The 17757-nt window shown below is 42.5% G+C and overlaps 1 protein-coding gene across 7 annotated transcripts in view; it reads left to right on the forward strand.

The window, feature by feature from the left end:
- Nucleotides 1–17757, forward strand: part of EFCAB5 (EF-hand calcium binding domain 5) — a 32468-nt gene that overhangs the window by 12423 nt on the left and 2288 nt on the right. For 6 of the 7 annotated variants that reach the window (XM_063402693.1, XM_063402691.1, XM_063402692.1 and 3 more), the window contains 11 exons: nt 1335–1490; nt 6193–6283; nt 6981–7781; nt 8913–9127; nt 10325–10481; nt 12522–12811; nt 13466–13629; nt 14360–14588; nt 15302–15454; nt 16598–16695; nt 17446–17699. In XM_063402693.1, coding sequence (XP_063258763.1) covers nt 1335–1490; nt 6193–6283; nt 6981–7781; nt 8913–9127; nt 10325–10481; nt 12522–12811; nt 13466–13629; nt 14360–14588; nt 15302–15454; nt 16598–16695; nt 17446–17699 — 2608 coding nt within the window. The remainder of the gene's footprint in view (nt 1–1334; nt 1491–6192; nt 6284–6980; nt 7782–8912; nt 9128–10324; nt 10482–12521; nt 12812–13465; nt 13630–14359; nt 14589–15301; nt 15455–16597; nt 16696–17445; nt 17700–17757) is intronic. The other variant, XR_010081059.1, reaches the window with a different exon arrangement.

Here is a 17757-nt window from a genome sequence, read left to right on the forward strand (position 1 = left end):
GTGATGGTGCCTCCTGCCCACATGGTGCTTGTAAACAGTGTCCTGTGAAGCTGTGAGACACAGTGTTAGTGCAGGAGCCTTTGGATGTGTCATCAAGGTGACATCCAAAATAACAAGCTGCTTGTCCAACCTGCCTGATCCCAACAGCCTCACCTTTAAGGTTCCTCTGTCACAGGGCTCTGGCTTCTAATAACCCCAAGAAGCTGATTGATACCCATAGGCCCAGATGTGCCACCTTCCCTCTGACCTACATCCTCTTTTTATGCTGAAATGAAGAAAAAAAATCCACACTGCATTAGGAGCTCTTCTTTCCTACCAGCCACCCCTCAGGCCATTGCTTTTTTTCTGCTCTTCCTCTCTTTTTCACTTGTCCCATATATTTGGAAATTATGCAATATAGACATGAATAATAATAACAGATATTAATATTTCAGCTGGTTATTGCCTGTGTGGCATTTCAACAAGTCCTAGATATTTTAGCACTTATGTCAGGTATCCATACTCTTAAAATGGGATAATGGAAAACGTTCTGTGCTTTGGAAATTCCTCTTTTTAACTGCCTGGGTTCACTGTTAGTGTGGCTGGCTCCAGAAACCTGCTGTAATAATTCAGCCCAGGCTCTGGGATTGTGGTTTGTTCTGATGGCCATTATTATTTATGTCATGCACACCACATTTTTAGAACCATATTGCTTTTGCTCATAAAAGCCACATGGCTATAAATCCAAAGTGTTAAAGTGTCTCCAAGGTTGGAATGTAAAATCAATCTCAAGTCAGTAGTATTCCCAGTATCAGAGGACTTGGGTGACAGCAGGCTCATTTTCAGAAGGATCTTCCATTTTTTTATTGTATCCAACTGCTCCTCTAAACACTGAAATTGTAGGCAATGCTCCTTTTGTGGCATTTGAGAGTTGAGTGACTGTCACTCCTGCAGAATGGAATGGCTCAAAACGCCTCCTTGGGAGTGAACTCAAGAATACCAAATGCTGCAGAAAACCATGGAGAACCTAAATTCTCCACAAGAAAATCAAGCTTAAGCCCCAACATTTCATAGGAGGGATCTAATCCAGCATCTCTGCTTGAGCTTGATAAGTGACCTCTACACCAGGAAAAGAACTGTTCAGGATACATTTCTGCAGTGTCCCAGGCTTGCTTGGAGAATATTGTTTCTTCTGATGGGGAGGATGAAGTAGGCACCAAGTCTGTGTTGTGTTGGCAGATTAAATTACAAATTCCTAAATATTTGATTGCACGCAATAGATTTTTAGGAGTTCAGCTAAAGGTGAAAGTGCTTGAAGAAAGCTAACTATGTCCACTGCTGCTTTCTCTCCATAGCTTGTCCATCCCTACAGTGAACATGTTTCAAGTGACAAGTTCCAAGAAATCATGGGATATCTCCATAAGTGCGCTGAGGACTTCCAAGAAGCAACAAAACATGATACACAGAGGCAAATTTTTATTGACCTCTTCCGCAGTTTTGATTATAGAAAGGTAGGCAAAGCAGCTCTCAGCCTAATTTCAATGTGGGCATGCTCCTAGTTTGGTATTTCTCTGGGTCACTGCTTGCTTTTTCTTTTTCTCAACTCTAGATCCTCTCTTTGTGCTTACTCAGCAGTATTTTAGAGAACAATAGCTGCCCCACTGTTGTCAAATTCATAGTTCTTAGACACAGAAACCTCCAATAGCCTATTAACTGATGGCTAATTAGAAACTGAATTACCTAAACTGATGACTTGGGACTGATGTTTGGTGATTCTGGAGAAGAAATTAACCATGGCCTTTAATTTTAAAAAATTACCTGCTTCCACAGCACGTTCAGAATATTTGAGTGCTAATTTATCTATTCAGCCACATTTCAGCAAAGCTAATCTGATGTAGATTGACTTTAACAAATGTGCACATTACTTCAATAATTACATATATAGCATTAATTATGTTGCATTACTTTATAGAGCTGAAGGGCTTCTATCAATAAATCTCATAGTTAAAATTTAAAATGCAAAATAATCCACCTTTACTGCCTCTCTGAGAACAGTACTGTGAACTTCAGCCACAGTTTATAGACAGGAAATTAAAATACAGTAAGTGAGTTACAGAGCTGGAAATGAAACTCAAAAGCCATAATTTGGTTTTCAGCAGCTTTAAACTCTATCTATCATCCTCTCACTACACCTGCATCCCCATTAAAAAGCAAACAAAAAAAGTGCTAGATGCATTAGAAAACTGGTAAATAGTAGGAACTGAGGAATCAATGGCACAAACTATTGCTAAAAACTTGGGCTTCATCCAAAAAGTGTGGTACTTGTTCTAAGTACCCTCAGTTTGGCAGTTGCTGACTACTACAGAGCGAGCAGTTGCACTAACCTTAGTTTTCTCCCCTACATAAATTTGATATTCCACCCAGCACTCCTCCATCTATGCTTGCTTCACTCTACCCAGAGCAAACTGTGCTCTACAATGTCATGCTAATAATGTCATTACCGCCAAGAGAAAGGAATTACAGGGCTCGTTTCAACACCAATAGTGTATTTTAGAGAATGGCAGGCAAGCTGCTGTTTCAGGGATGAGGGGAGAAATGTGTCTGCTTCCCAGCTAGGAGACATTTCACTTTCCTACGGCTCTGTCAAGAAGGGCTGTGATGGATCCTCCTGGATACAGGGATATATAAACCTGAGTCCTGTCTTTGTCACAGATTTCCAAAGGATCCCTTCTTAATTTTCATGTTTTAAAGTGACTTTCTTCCTATTATTTCTGTGGCAGTAATCACCATCTCTATGCTGCTAATCCCAGTGGAATCTCAGAGGCAAAGAGCCAAAAACACTAACACAACAGGAGTGAGCAGCTATCAGCAATGACGCCACTGCTGCGGAAAAAAAAAACTGATCAGGGCACAGAGTTGTGGTTTCCAGGCTCCGAGGTAGCCCTGCCCTGCAAATTGAGTTCACTAAAGTGTCATGTAGGCCACGCAGCTCTTTTAAACCTGGCCTGGTTTATTTTGTAAAGTTCTACTGTACCCACAGGGGAGATAAAAATGCAAAGTAACCCAAGGACTTCTACCACTTGAATGTGATCCATTACCTGTAGAGCCCATTCTGCAAAGCACAGCAAAGCAGTTGTTTCAGTTCCTAATTTCCATTTGTTTGGTAGCAGGCAGTTATTCCAGTCTGCATGGTGAGTGTGGCTGGCTGCCTCAATGAGCTGCAATTAGGGCCAGGGAGCTGAGAAAGCAGTGTTTAAATTACAGTCAAATTAGAAGGTATCCACATGATCATTATTATGATTTCAAATGCATGCATCCAGAAGGATGGCAGCTCAGCCAGGGCAGCCTGGACTATCCACTGCAGCAGAAACTTCCCAAGGCAATGCCAGAACACAGTTGGATCACTGCTATAATAACCCAAAAGGCAATGGCTCTGTGAATTTTTGGCTTATTGTCTCTGTGCTCACTTGTATCAGTTTCTTTTATAACTATGCATTAATTTCCAGGGATGTTTTAAATACGGGATTTTTGGATGAAATTGAATTTAGTCAGAGATTAGTTTTCAACCTAATGAAGCTTGAGACACTCCTGATTATCTTTCTTGCAGTACAGCAACAACAAAGTCTGCTTTCTCATGACCTTTTCTAAGTGTCTGTTCTTCCCTCTTGCTCACTAACAAGCTCATTGTAGGGTTCAGGATACACACATCACATTTCCAGAAAAACAATCAAGTGGTTAAACACTGACCTATCCCTGATTAAATGGCAAGTCTGGTTTAGTCTGTGTTGCCAAAGGAATTACTCACAGGTCACAGAACATTGCTGAAAACAGCTGAGAATCATCACCTGCCAATATCTAGGTGACAAAAAAATTAGGTCAACGTGTTTCAACTCCCTGGGCACCAAAGCTGCTCTGCAGCTTTACAGTTTTGGGCAGCTGTACAAACACAGATGGGTTTCTGTTGTGGAGAGGAGAGGCTGTACCTGTCCTGCTCAAAAGGTGCAGCACAAAGGGCAGGTGGGCAGGAATCTGTCATCAGCCGACTTAATCACACAGCAAGTGCAAAGAAAAGTCACCTTTTCTACTAAATTTAGGAACTGGGAAAAATAGCACAGCTGGAGAGGGGAGTTGGAAATGGTTTCTTGTTGTAGAGCTCCTCTCTTCTATAGATGGATGTACTGTGACATGGTCCTCCCAGGGTAAGTTGTAAGGAAAAATGTCCTGAGATAACAGAACCCCCTGCTAACATGGCAGATCTGTGTAAATTGGAAATGTTTAAATAAGTAAACAAACCCCTATTAAATTTTTGCAATTTCAGCTATTTTATCTATTTTATATATTTATCTATTTTTATATTTAAAAAAATTATTTGATCCAAATAACAAAAAACTTCAAGAATTTGAGTTATCTAAATCCTCCAATTACATTATGTTAATATGACAAAAAGGTAACCAAATCCCCAAACAACATGCTTATTTTCTTTTTAATAATACTTCATCAATCTAGTCCCATTTTAATGAAGTAAAATTATGCATTAGTACTGCAAAGTTCAAGGCAACCAGCAAATGATTGTGACAAGTAACAGCTGAGGAAATTTGAATGGAAAATTAAGTGTGTGTAATGGAAATACTGAATGGAGGACCCAAATATTCCACAGTGATCTGGCAACACCTTCAAAAACGTTGTGTGTTTGTGCATCTCCTAAACAGATCAGAGCATGATCTGATATCTTCAGATGAAAGACAAATAACAAGAAGAAATGTTTGCACAGGGGTGTGCAAGGTATCTGTATGTTAATGCCAGAAGATACTGGGAATCAGGACCTTCATCTTCTAAGTTCAGGGACAGAATTCTATGGTGACATTTGTTGTTCCAAACCCATCCATAGCTGAAATTCAACCCTGACTTCCAGCATTTTTTTTTTACCAGCAGGAATTAAATTACAGGAGTCTGAAGCACTAAAATTGGACCAGATGGCTTCTTACATTTCAGTTCTGGTCCTTTCTGCAGAACTGGCAAAACCCCTTCCCTGTAGAGGAAGGTGCTGCAGTACCAGCAAATGTGATGTGTTCACTTAGTTCCAGTATTAACCTCACCAGTAGGTGAGATGTAAATCTCTGGGTTGTTCCCATATCCTCTGTTTTTAACTATTGGTGCCAATAATTACAGTTTCAGGTTATAAACAATGCAGTTATCTTGAGCTAATTTCCAGAAAAGAACAGCAAATTCTTCCTTTATTTCTTAAGTCTAAGGGCAGGCAAAGTTCACAAGGAATTAAAAGCCTGGTGAATTTTACATTTTGCAGTTTTTAATCTAAGAACAAAACGTGAAAAGGAAATCAATAATTCAGGTGGAAAGCTACTCACTACAAATAATGAACTTAAGTAAATCTGCTTCCTAATTAACTACTTTATTTCACTAATGGGAGGGAGATTACAAAGGTGGCAGGACTTAAATAATGACAACAGGAATACATCATAAAATGGAAAACTTGCAATCGTTTAGGTTTGCTTTACTTTTTAAACCCCACAATTTCCTGATTGGAAATGACCCATTTCATTGCCTTTTCCTGGGTTTATCGTCTGTGTACACTCACCCTGAGCAACAAGGATTTAATAAACTCTGCACCTTCCTCTGCACTGGAACTGCTGATACCTCTCTCACCTCTGTGGTCAAATGTCTATGAATTTTTAAAGGAAATTAGGGAGGTTGTCATAATAGCTCAGATTTTTGGACTAATTATGTTTCCAGGCTAATACATCACACTTCAAAGGAGATGACAGGGCACAAAACCAAACTACAATGTGCAGTCACTAAGGTAACACAGCACAGACCATAATACATGAAAATTCTTCCATGGTACTGTCAGGCAATCAATATCTGTCCTGAGAGTATGAAATGCTGAAGCTTTGATCTTCACACGAAGAACTCCTTTGGCAGAACAGTTACAATTATCTCACTGTAATTTGTCAAGGACATGGAAGAGGAAGAGCCTGCACAGTAATATGTGTGGGGAGTTCCAGCTCAGCCCAGAAGAAATTTTTGCCTCTATGAAATAAATTATCTTCTTTGGAATTTGTAGTGATGTTCTGGTAATGGATAATTACGAGTCACAGGTTATTCTTGGCTAATGGTGCCTTTCTAGTGCTGCAAATGTTGATGTAAGACACAAAACCACAGGAAAACTCCAGTAATTGTAATCTTTTTGTCTAGGTTGTCTTAGAGAGACAAAAGATACTGGCCCTGCTGAGAGACTTCTACAACAGAAGCCACTTGCCTGATGAATTTTGGAATCCCAGAGAATGTGAGCACGTGTGATGTTTCAGTTGTGGTTAAAACACTGGGAGTCCACACAAGGCTGGATGGCTCAGATAATTTTATAAGTGTTACCAGAAATGAACAGAGCCCCAAAAAAGGACCCAAATGAGTGCTGTGACCTACACACCAGGATTTGCAAGCATGTTTTGCAATATGTGATGCAATGTTCAAAAATGTTTCAGCATCCAAAATTTTCCTTGCTACAGAATCCTGAAGTACTTTTTGGGAAATAGAATTAAAGAAAGATTCTTCCTGAACCAATTATTCTTTTTTACTGGGCAATATTAGAAGTTAATTTTGTGTTTGCACTAAAATACCTCCAGAAAGAAAAAGAAAAAATACAGGGAGTCATCTGCATGAAAGTAAAATATTTTAAAGATATTGGGCAGTAATTAATTGCGGAGATCAAATGCAAGGCAAATTACGTCTCTCCTTCTTGGTGTAGAGAATGATGAAATATTTATTTCAAAGGAAAAGTGGTGTAATACATAGCCAGAAGTGCAGATCTCTGCAAAGACATTATTCTGAAGTTATCTGTTCCTGAGATGTGTTTTTGCAGAAGGTACTGTCTGGTAGTTTGTATTTACTTGGCATTATATGTTTTCTTTATATTTTCTTATGCAATATTATAGAACATAAAACCAGTGCAAACTATCAGCTTACACATATTTTTTCTGTTTTAGGGCCAATAATTGAGCTGCACGATATTCATCTCATGGATTTCTGGGGAAGCCTTGGAGACCAGGAAGTTTGTGAGAAACTCAGTGAAAATTTGGTCTCATCTCAAACAAAAGTTTCTGAGGGAGAGATTTTAGGAAATGAACCTGTAGATGATGATAGGCAAGGGAGTGACAGAATGAGCAGCAGTGCTGCAGAAGGAGTTGTTGAAGAAATGGGCGCGAGTGAAGCTGAGACTGGAGGAATTTCCAAGGAGGAAAATGAAGCAGCAGAGCCAAGTGGTGCTGAAGTGAGCAAGGAAGGTGAGGATGCTGTGTCAGCAGTGAAAAGCTCTGGCCTTGAAGCTGCTGATTTGGATGGAGATACCATCCACAGTGAGAAATCCACCTCCAATGGAGACACCAAAACTGAGAGGGAAGCTGAGCCTGGAACTGTAGACAGACAGGATGAAGCTCTCCCAGGATCAGCCTCTGCTGGGAACAGTCTCAGTGCAGATGGAGAACCTGGATCTGGAAAACCAGAGGAATCCATCCTGGGTGGAGAGCCTGAGACAGAACCAAAACCAGAAGGAGATCATACCTCAGCCAGAGAACCTGGATCAGAAGGGCAAGTTAGTCAAGAGGACAGTGGAGTTGCAGAGACAGCACCTGAAGCTGCAAGCACGGCCTCAGGAGACAGAGCTGGGGCAGACACAGATGTCACTGACTCCCAACAGGAAGCTCCAGCTGCAGAGGCTGTGAAAGAAACCCCTGCAAGCAGTGAGAGCCAGTCTGACCAACAGACAAGCTCAGAGACAAGACTGCAGGGTGAGGACCTCCTGTATGACCAGGGAAAGTGTTCTCCTTTTTTCTGACAGACCTTAATAATTTTTAATGTATATACTTGGATTCATTTAACTATAGGGTGTTTTAAATCCACTTCAAAACCATGTGAGGGATTTCTGAGTAGAGAGGACCATAAGCTTTGCTATCTTCTCGGCATGGTGTTTCTTGCCAAGGTTTCAGAGCTTATTCCTCTCACAGGATGGCAGGTGAGTCACTTTGCTGGTGATCTGTATTCAAGGCGCTGAGCAGACACTTTAATTCAAGTAGGGACGTTTTGAAGCAGCAGCATTTTATAATAAGGAGAAACTTTATGTTCTGTTTCACTCTATAATATTACTATAGCAAGACAGGAACCTGAGCACATTAAATCTAGAAATTACTTAAATAACTTTTAGACTGTGGCTGCCTATAGGGAGATGTGCTATGAGATCATCTAGCAGGAACCTTTTATTTTAATCTCTCACTGTGTTTCCGAAGGATGATCCTACCTCATTGTTTACAAAAGCCTTTGTTCTAGGAAGGCTGTGATCAGACAACTGTTTTTCAAAGAGGTATTTTCTGAAAAATCCTAGAAGGGCCAACCTCCTTGCTAGCACTCTGTGATCACTCTTGTGTCTCACGGTTTAGAACACTGCAAGAACTGGGTCTACATTGTCTGAGCAATCCAATGACAGATTCATTATGTCAAGGGCTGTAAAGCTGATGGTACAGCCCCCTGGTACCTACAGCTTTCTGTGGTAACTCCCAGTGCACAGCACTACCCCGTCCTTCAGTCAGTCCTTGGATGTGCATCCTGATGTCTGGGACAGCAGTCCCTCAGTGAGGCCTTTGTCTCAGACAGCCCCCTGCTGAGTAACAGCAATTGCAGCTCACCTGTAGCCAGGGTTTGACCTGGCTGTAGGATGCCATCCATGCCAGACTGGATCTGCAGAGCTACTATTAGAACAGTATAAGCAGATTAAGGCCTTTACTCAGCATGGAGTCAGTCTGTGTTCAGCCATAATTTCCCTGGATAGGAAGTGCAGGATTGAGGGCTGTGTTGATAGCTGCCACGTGGTTGGCTTTAGGGCAGCATTTGGCTTCCTGTGACACGCTGTGCTTTCTGCCTCTCAGACTCAGGTCCCAGCGTGGCAGAGATTCAGAACCATCAGGATTCTTGTACTAAGAGTTCCTTTGCTGCAAGCTGCCTCACCCTGCCACAGTTTGTACAGCTCATGGACAATTTTGTTGGTGAAGACATTTCTCTGCCTACTGTGAAGAGGCTCACTGCATTTATCAAAGAAGAATATAAACAGACAGAAGAGGAAAAGATGGAACAACTAGAAAAAGTAAATATTGATAAGTTTTGCTGATCCCATGTCCAAAAAAACCCGAGCAAATGCCCACAGACACTTGACAAAGTCAACTGTTAATCTGATGCTGGCAGAGCTCTCCACTTGCAGCCTGCCATCCTCTGTTCCTTCAGGAGACCTTTTACCCCTTTGTTTTCATACAGATGCTCCCTCCCTAGCCCTCAGCTCTGGAAGTGATGACAGACTCATCCTGTAAGAGGTTGTCTGTCTGTCCTAAAGCCGGACTCAGTGAGACAACAGTTGATAATTAATTGTGAAAGAGCCCAAAACATTCCATTCTGCTTATTCACCTTTATAATAGCCAAGAACCTGATCTCCTGCACTGATACGTACATGGGAGATTGTGGATGTTTGGGGAGGATTTTAAAACAAGTGTCTTTGGGTTTGCTGTGTGCATGGCTGGATGTGAATGTGCACAGGTTTCTTTGCGTTTAAGTTACAAGGTGCTTTTGCCATGTGTTGAAAAAAAGATATTCCCCTTCCTCATGCCCAGCATCAGGTGCCTCATATGCCTTCAGGTCTGCTTTGTGGTGCATTTCTCTAGCTGTGTTTTCCTCAGACCTCTTTCTGGTTTTCCTCTGTGCTGCTGACCTAATTTGCATGAGATATTGGATCTGACGGCTCCACAGTCCTCACTGAACACAGCACACACTGCCAGTATTTTGGCCTTTGAGAGAATTCCACTCCAGCCAGTTATCCCTCAATGCTGGGTTTAGAGGACAAATGGTAACATGTATTTGCTTGAGGCCCACACACTTCAGGGCAGCACCAGCAAAATAACAGTGTACAGAAATATGAACTGTCACATCTTGGGATGTCACTGACAGGGCTGTGGTTAGCTCTTGCTGGGGGGACATTTGTGTTCTGGGAAACTTGCACTTACCTGAGCTGACCTCACCTTAAATCCAGTGCAGGCTTCATTTGTCAGCTGTGAAATAACTCTGCAGTGCTGGTCCTGCCTGGTAAACTGAACTGTTGCCTGTGTTTAGTGTTTCTAAGTTATCTCCCAGATTTAAGGATTCATCTCTAGGTCTGAGCCGTGTATGTACAGATTCAGCCTGGCCCATAGGAATGAGGTGACTGGCACAACCACTGCAGAGTGTGTCCACACTTGTGTAGGGTCCAGCATCAGTGTCCAGGAGTTGCCAAACACCAACTGCTCCTCTGTTGCAGGTTCACCACATGTCTCACATGGCCCAAAGGAAACAGCTTTTGGAGGCACTCTTTGAGAAGTGGGACAGCAGCACCTGTGGCTCTCTGGAGCTGGAAGAGGTGGTTGCTGTTCTGAGCACATTCGAGGGAGGCAGGGGAAAAGAGGCCTTGATGAAGGGTAAGGAAAAACCTCTACTCTGTGAGAACAACACATTTCAGTGTTTCAACCATTCAGTGACAGGGCTACTGAGGTTGTTGTAAGTACCAGTTTGATTTTGCAAGCAGTCATAAGCATACACATTATGAGGTGTAAAATGGAAAGGAACAGCTACCCAGACCTATTTGTTAATGCACTGCTCCATCCCCTCCTCCTGTGCAAGGTTCCAAGGCAGAGAAGTACCCAAAGTTTTAATGACACTGGGATGAATTGAAAAATTGTATCAACTGTAACATGCTATGTATACATGTGATATGGCAGTGAAAAAACACACATAAAGCCTGAGGACATGTTTGCACTTTTAGTCCAGTCCATCTGTGTTATCCAGCTATTTTTAATAGATACATTTTACTGTGCTTCCAGCAGGAATGTATCTCACAGGAGAGAACAGCTTTCCTTATGGATCTCAAATAGCCTGTAGTTATCCACACTGTCGCACAGCTCTCATGAATTACAGAGCAGCTTCGACTAGCACTTCTCTGTTGGTTATTTCACTGCAGAAACTTAGCAAATTTGGTCCTTGACAGAAAAGACTTGGGTCCAGCAGAAGTGCTGCAGGTTCACCTGAACCTGTCTGGCAGCCTCATGCATATTAACATGTGGGCATAAGGTGCTCTGAAACACTGTGTTAGCAATTAAGAACATGTCTGCATATGTGCTTGGGAGGAAAGGACGGGTTTTTTCATCTCCATGCTCATCTTCATGCTGCTTGTTCTGCTGCAAATCACTAAAAGTGGCTCACTTTGGCAGTACCAGAATCTCCTTATCCTTCAGCTCACTGGAGGCAGCTGGTGGGGTGGGGAGCACACCAGTATCTCCCAGTTAATCATCTCCAGGCTGTCCAACCAGGAGAAACTCGCAGGTCACTGCTCTCCTGAATTCAAAGCATGCCAGAACATACCATGGAAATATGGGACACAGTCCCTTCCATGAAGGGCTCATAAACTAAAGGACAATAAATAGAAAGGGAGCATAGCAAAATCAATACCACCTACCAGCAAACAGGAGCTATTTCTAGCAGCCTCAATATAATCTCTCAAGGATGGGGAACAGGCAGGTTTGGGAGAAGGGTTCACAGACATTGCACTTCTGGATGCAAACACAGAGTAAAAAGTGATTAGAATTATTTGATTGTCTTTGCAAGTGAAAAGTGTAACTTTGGTTGTAAAGGGGAAAATAATTCATTTTGCTGTGGCTCAGTAGTGAAGGAAGTGATCATACCACATTCAACTTCGTGTGTATTTTTTTTTTCCTGCATCCCTTTCTTCAAAGTGAGGAGAAAGTGGAGGTAAAAATCTAAACATTTTATATGATAAAAATATTCTCCATCCTACTTCTGTCAGAAAATCAGAAATGAAATTAGAATATTGAATGTTCCTTGGATGATGGGCTGGATAAAACAGCATTGAGCATCATGGCCACACCATGATTGAGGCCAAATTAGTACTTGCTACTTCTTCAGCTAAAATCTGTGATAATGATGATAAGATGGTTTGGATTGGAAGACACTTATAAAGATCATCTATTCCAACACCCTGCCATGAGCAGGAACATCCTAGAGTCCAACAGGATTTGAAAACAGGATGCAGAAAAATGCTGGAAGCGTCAGCCACAGAGATGCCGCGAAGCCCGGGCTGCCGGCGCCAGGCAGCGCCTGCACGTCCCTCAGGCTGTGCAAGAGCACCCCCGTGAGCCCAGAGCCGGGCTGGGCACAGCCCGGACAGACCGGCTGCGCAGCTGGGCAGCACCCGAGAGAAACCAGGGCTGTGCGGGATCCTTCTCACGGGAGGGGAGCAGGCATCTAGAGAAAAGGATGCTTCCAGTCTGGAAACTGGAGATTATCTGCCACTTCCACATAGGAGACAGCTGAAAGAAACCTAGAAGGGTGGGCTGGATGGGCTCCACCCAAAGCCTGTTTAAGTCTTGATTAATATTTTGCAAAACTGATTAATCAACTGATTAATCAATTTTTCCTGTCTTTTTTTTTTTTTTTTCCTACAGCAAAGGAACAGCTTTTCTCCCAGTACCCACAGCTCAGTAGAGTGGGGAAATTATCCCCAAAGGCATTCCAGACTTTCCTTGAGTTAACTGCTTCCAAGTTCACTGGCAATGAGGATGAAACTATTGATAACTTGGTGAGATTCTTGACCACAAGGGTGGAACAAAGTCACCCCGAGAGCTTGCAATGCTCAGCCAGGAGGAAATGGCTGCAGGATATCCAGCATGCAGCTGAGACCAGCGGAACGAGCATGGAACCGGTGTACAAAGCAGTGATTAGGGCCCTGTCCCAGGTAAGCATCCTTGCTCTGCCAGTGCTGAAGGAATCTCATGGATAATTTTGTCTCACTTATGGAGGAACTGACTCAGGTCAGATCTGGAAATCCATAGCTGTTGTTTTGGAGCTTCTGAAATGAAACACAGCAGAGTCAGTTTGGGACAAAGATGGTTAATTTGTAGGGGAAATTGTTTCATTTTTAATTTACAGCTGCAGCTTTAGCTGGTTTTCCTCACCATTAAAGCCTCCTCAAATCCAAACTTCTGTCAGTGTACCTGAAGTGTTCTTGCAGTACTGTCTAGGTTTGTAAATGTGGCAACTCTGGCACTTGTTTATTTTTTTCTTAAAGGAATCTCCTACTGGAAAAGAAATCCATAGGATTTTTTATTAGGCATAGATTATAGTTAGGGATTGCTTTTCTATTTCTCCCCATTAGCAATAGGAAAAAGGAAATCAGTTTTCCTTGCCAATCAAATACTGAGTGTGCTTGTCACAGGGTGCACTGGGCAGACACGGCCACAGCAGAGACACAGCCACGTCATGGGGTTGGTGACACACAAACTCAGTGACCCAGAGCAGCATCTCAGCAAAAATTAAACAAGTGCTAAGTCCATTAAGTAAGTGCCAGTGGCTAATGTACAGACTGTAATGGGGAACATTTGGTTGCTAGGACATGGAAGCCCATGGGGATAACAAGAGGATCAGTGCATATATTGCCCTTTTGGAAGAGAACCCAGAGCAGGGACAGGTTTGCCTGCGCTACGTGGCCTGCACCCCAGAAGATGCTCCCCATGTCCTAAACCAAGTGCTGCACAGAGACATGAAAGGAGTCAGGTAAGAAGCTGCAAACACCTGTTCCTTTTCCTCTAGACTGTTTGGAATGTATGGGGCAGTGTTTGGGATGCACTGGAAACTGAGGTTGATGGAGTATTCCAGAGAGGAAATCTCCCAAGAGGCTGTTGTGGAATGATCCAATAGTCTATACGTGTCCTTATACTCCACATGGCCTGCTTAGAACTGCTCTGTTTGGGATTTCACTCCTTTCCTTGGGGAGATTAGCTCACACTCTAATAAATCTCATCCTTTAGCAAATGTCTGTGGCATTGGGTCTACATTTTCTTCTTTAAAAATTAATTCTGTTATGCCAGTTTATATCCACAGGGTATTTTTGAGAACAATGCCTTTCCTTCCATAGTGTTTATGGTATAAACAGCTTTCATGCTTCTTCACTTGCCATTTCCAAAAGCCAGACATATTTATCTCTTTAAACATTGCTGCCTCTAAGCTATTAAATGTAACTGCTGCTTGCTTCTGTATTCCTTTTCATTCCATTCATTAGCTGAAGTTTTTAAAATGTCCTAAGGATGAAAAGTGCCTCTTTATTACCACTGTCTTTGGGATGCAAGTGGTAAATGTGGTATTGCTGACAGTGGTGAGGGCATGGAGCTCACACCTTCCTTCTCTGATGCCAAAAAACAGGGAGAGATCAAAGCTGCAGTATTTACTGTTTCACTAAAGGTTTTCTGCTCCTCCTGACAAAGCTCCTCATAAATTTATATTTCAGCTTTGCAGCCATAGACCAGGGAAAGCCAATCTATGTTCCAAAAGTTCAGCTCCACGGAAACATTCACTTCTGGAACTCTGACCGCCCTGTGGAGGAGAGGGAAGGTTCATTCCTGGTGCTGCCCCTGTTTGATGCTCATTGGAGAGTTTTTGGCATTCTAGGACTTGACACTCTTCGGGACCAGTGTCAGGAATCCATCTTCCTGATCCATGAGATCACTTTCTATGAGGTGGGCACCATCAGAAAGCAGTTTTTTACACCAACCTGCAAAAAACTTGTGAATTTTACATGTTTGTTCTGAGTAAATGTAAGATGCACAACTAAAAAAAATCTGTGGATCCCCTTCTGCAGTATATGGTGAAAGTGGTGTAAGGAGAGCACCTTATCAATATCCTCCTGATTAGCATCTTATCTGAAATCTGTTATGAGGTATCACTTCATTAATAATTTATTTAATCTTCTCCTGACTAGGACATTAATTGCCCTTTTGTGCAAAGTCCAAAGGTAGCAGATTTTATTTCCTGAAGCTCTCAATCTCATATTTGTGTTCATTTCTATAAAATGACACAAAACCTTACTTTTTATGTGGTGGAATAATTATAAGTGACAGCTGTCCGGGTTTCTTTGGGATCAGCCTCACTGTGGATGCATCATCTGGGCAGCAGGGAGCGCAGCAAGCCAACCTTACCAGTCCATTTGGCTATTTCCACTAAAAATCAGCCTAAAAATCCACTAAAAATCAGCTCTGTCTGGTTCAGGACTTGGCTGTGACCGCGTACTGAGTACTTCAGGGCATTATTTGATAAGAGACATTTCACAGTCACTTTTCCACTTTACAAATTCTGATTAAAGCAATTTGTTACAACATGAACATTTCCCCAGCTTTTTCCTCCCAAACTGTGTGGAATTGTCTGGCTCACTTGGAGGATTCTGCCTTCACAGGGAGTTTGCCATGCATTCAGCAAAGCCTACCACCACGTCTGCATGCAGGAAAATGTTCTACAAGTGGCTGTCACTGCTCTGGACTGGTTGTATCCCAGGACACCCAGCATCCACACTGTCACAACCTATCTGGTGGCACCTGGCAAAGACAAGGTACTGCAGAGAAAAGGTCTGTAATCATCAGAGGCTGAAAGGCTGCTTTAGAGAGGAACTGCCATCTCCAGCTGCCTGTGTTTTTCCACTGGTTTTGTCATTAAAGCTGAAGCCTGCACAAGATTATTGTGCCTGCTCGGGTAACAAAAGGGCTACAAATGCAGTGAGGGAAGATTCCCTCTCTAAAGGAGACCCCTCTTCATTGTTTTCATTGTCCCATGTAAAAAAATTCAAGAGCACTGCTAGTGTAACCCTTTTTCCATATGAAAAGGGAATATTCTGCTTCAATGCTCACTGCTGCATAGCAGCCAACAGAGCAGAACCCCACACCCATCCATCCATCCATAGCTTTGCTATCTGGGACTTCCACTAAGGGAAAAAGCTTTTTTTTTTGGAGATCCTCTGCATGTCTAAATTATGGTATTTTATAAGGACAAGAGAATGTTCCAGCTAATGTATTAGCTCTTTGTTCTGAACTTATGACAGCAGCCAAGATGTAAATACAGCTCAGGGAGTGACTGGTTCCAAATTAGCCAGCTTGTAAAGGCAGCCCTGCTCTGTGCAGGTCATATTCCAGTTGTTCAGCAAGCACCCGGGCCCTGGGAAGCTTGTCACTTCATGTGCCAGTGAGCTAAGAAGACAAGAAGTATATGCAATATTTAGGACTGATCCCGTGCCATCCCAAAGTCTGTATGATATCTGCTGCAGTCATAATTCAGCTGCTTCCTCTGATAAGCATGGTTTATGTTGGCAGTGTTCTGTTGTCATTTCATGCTCAGCACTGTTCCCTTGTTAGCTGCCTGATAGCCAGGTCACTCACTCCCCTCTCTGCTTTTCATGTGTCAAGACATACTGACACAAACATGACACGAGAAAGGACTGCAAGAGGATGGGAAAAAGTGGAAGCCTCTAGGCCTGTGGGTGTTCCTCAGTGTGGAGCCTGGGGTGGAGTAAATGGTCTGGCTGATGGAGGTCCAGGGCACATTCTTCACCCGTCTCTGGGAATAAAACTAAGCTGTGTTGGGAGATGTCTTTAAATAATCCCATTGCTCTTGAATGTACATGGGAGTTTCCTATAAGAAAAGCTTCAAAATATCTGTTCCTTTCTTAGATGCAACTAAACCTTTCTTTTCTCTCTGGCAGAACTATGCTCTGTACAAGATGATCACCACAGATAACACAGGACAGGAGGAAATCCACAGCTCTCCTGTTGTTCTCCTCAGAGAGGAAAACCTCCTCAGGTGGGCTCCAGCACCTGCAATGGGCCTGGTCCCCTCTCTCCTTGACTCAGGCTGACCCACAGTACATGAAGCCCCTGACAATGCAGCCCTGAGTGTCTGACTTCTCTCACTATCAAGGCTTCTGGAGTGTACACACATGGCACTGAACTGTGAAGGGCTGAGGAGTATTTCCTCTTTGACTTTAGGCTGCAAAAACTTCTGACTTAATGCTTACCAGCCGAGCTGCCAAGGTTTGCAAGATTACAGCCTACACTGAACCATTTTGCTCTTAAGAATAATCTGTATTTTTTCCTGGCCACATTAGCCTCATTTCCTTCAATTCTCTGTTTCCTTCCACTGCCAAGATCCTCACAGACTTGTCTTTTAAGCATATCATCCTTGTTGTCAAAGTTGATTGAACAGCCATGTGCTACTCCAGCAGCTTTTTTTACTTTCTTATGAAACTGTCTACAACAAACATCAATGCAGTTAGAAACAGCAAACTGCTTTCAAAGCAAGATCTGTTAAATTCTCATGATTTTCAGCAATCGCCTTGGCTAAGCAATATTGTGTTCCCAATGCTATTTTTTCCTTTGTGTACATGCCTTGAATCATACTTAAAGCTGTGCAAATTTCACTTCAAGGAAACAAACTATGATTTAGTAATGTAATACCTTTATTTTAACAACAAGAGATGAATGGTACCTTAAATATGCTAAGTAACTCACCAAAAAAACCCAGGATGGTAAACCGTAGCACATTTCATTTCAGAGATTACCTGTTCAAGTGCACAGACAGTTCAGAGGTCACTCTCATTTCTGTCTATGGAGAACACCACATTGCAGTACCTCTCCATGACCTATCGAGACAAACTCTCGGCATATTTGATATCAGCATCGGACAGCACAAGAAATTACCACCTCAGGAACAGAAAGACCTGCAGAAAATGCTAAAGATGGCCCAAGCTGCCTGCTCGGAGATCCTGCAGAGGTCTCTAGAGGAAACACAACCAACACAAGTGCTGGGTATTGTGCATACAGATGTGAGATAGTTTTTTGGGGTGAAATTAGGAATCTCAGTAAA

The sequence above is a fragment of the Prinia subflava genome, chromosome 8 (genome assembly GCF_021018805.1).
Source record: "Prinia subflava isolate CZ2003 ecotype Zambia chromosome 8, Cam_Psub_1.2, whole genome shotgun sequence".
NCBI lineage: Eukaryota > Metazoa > Chordata > Aves > Passeriformes > Cisticolidae > Prinia > Prinia subflava.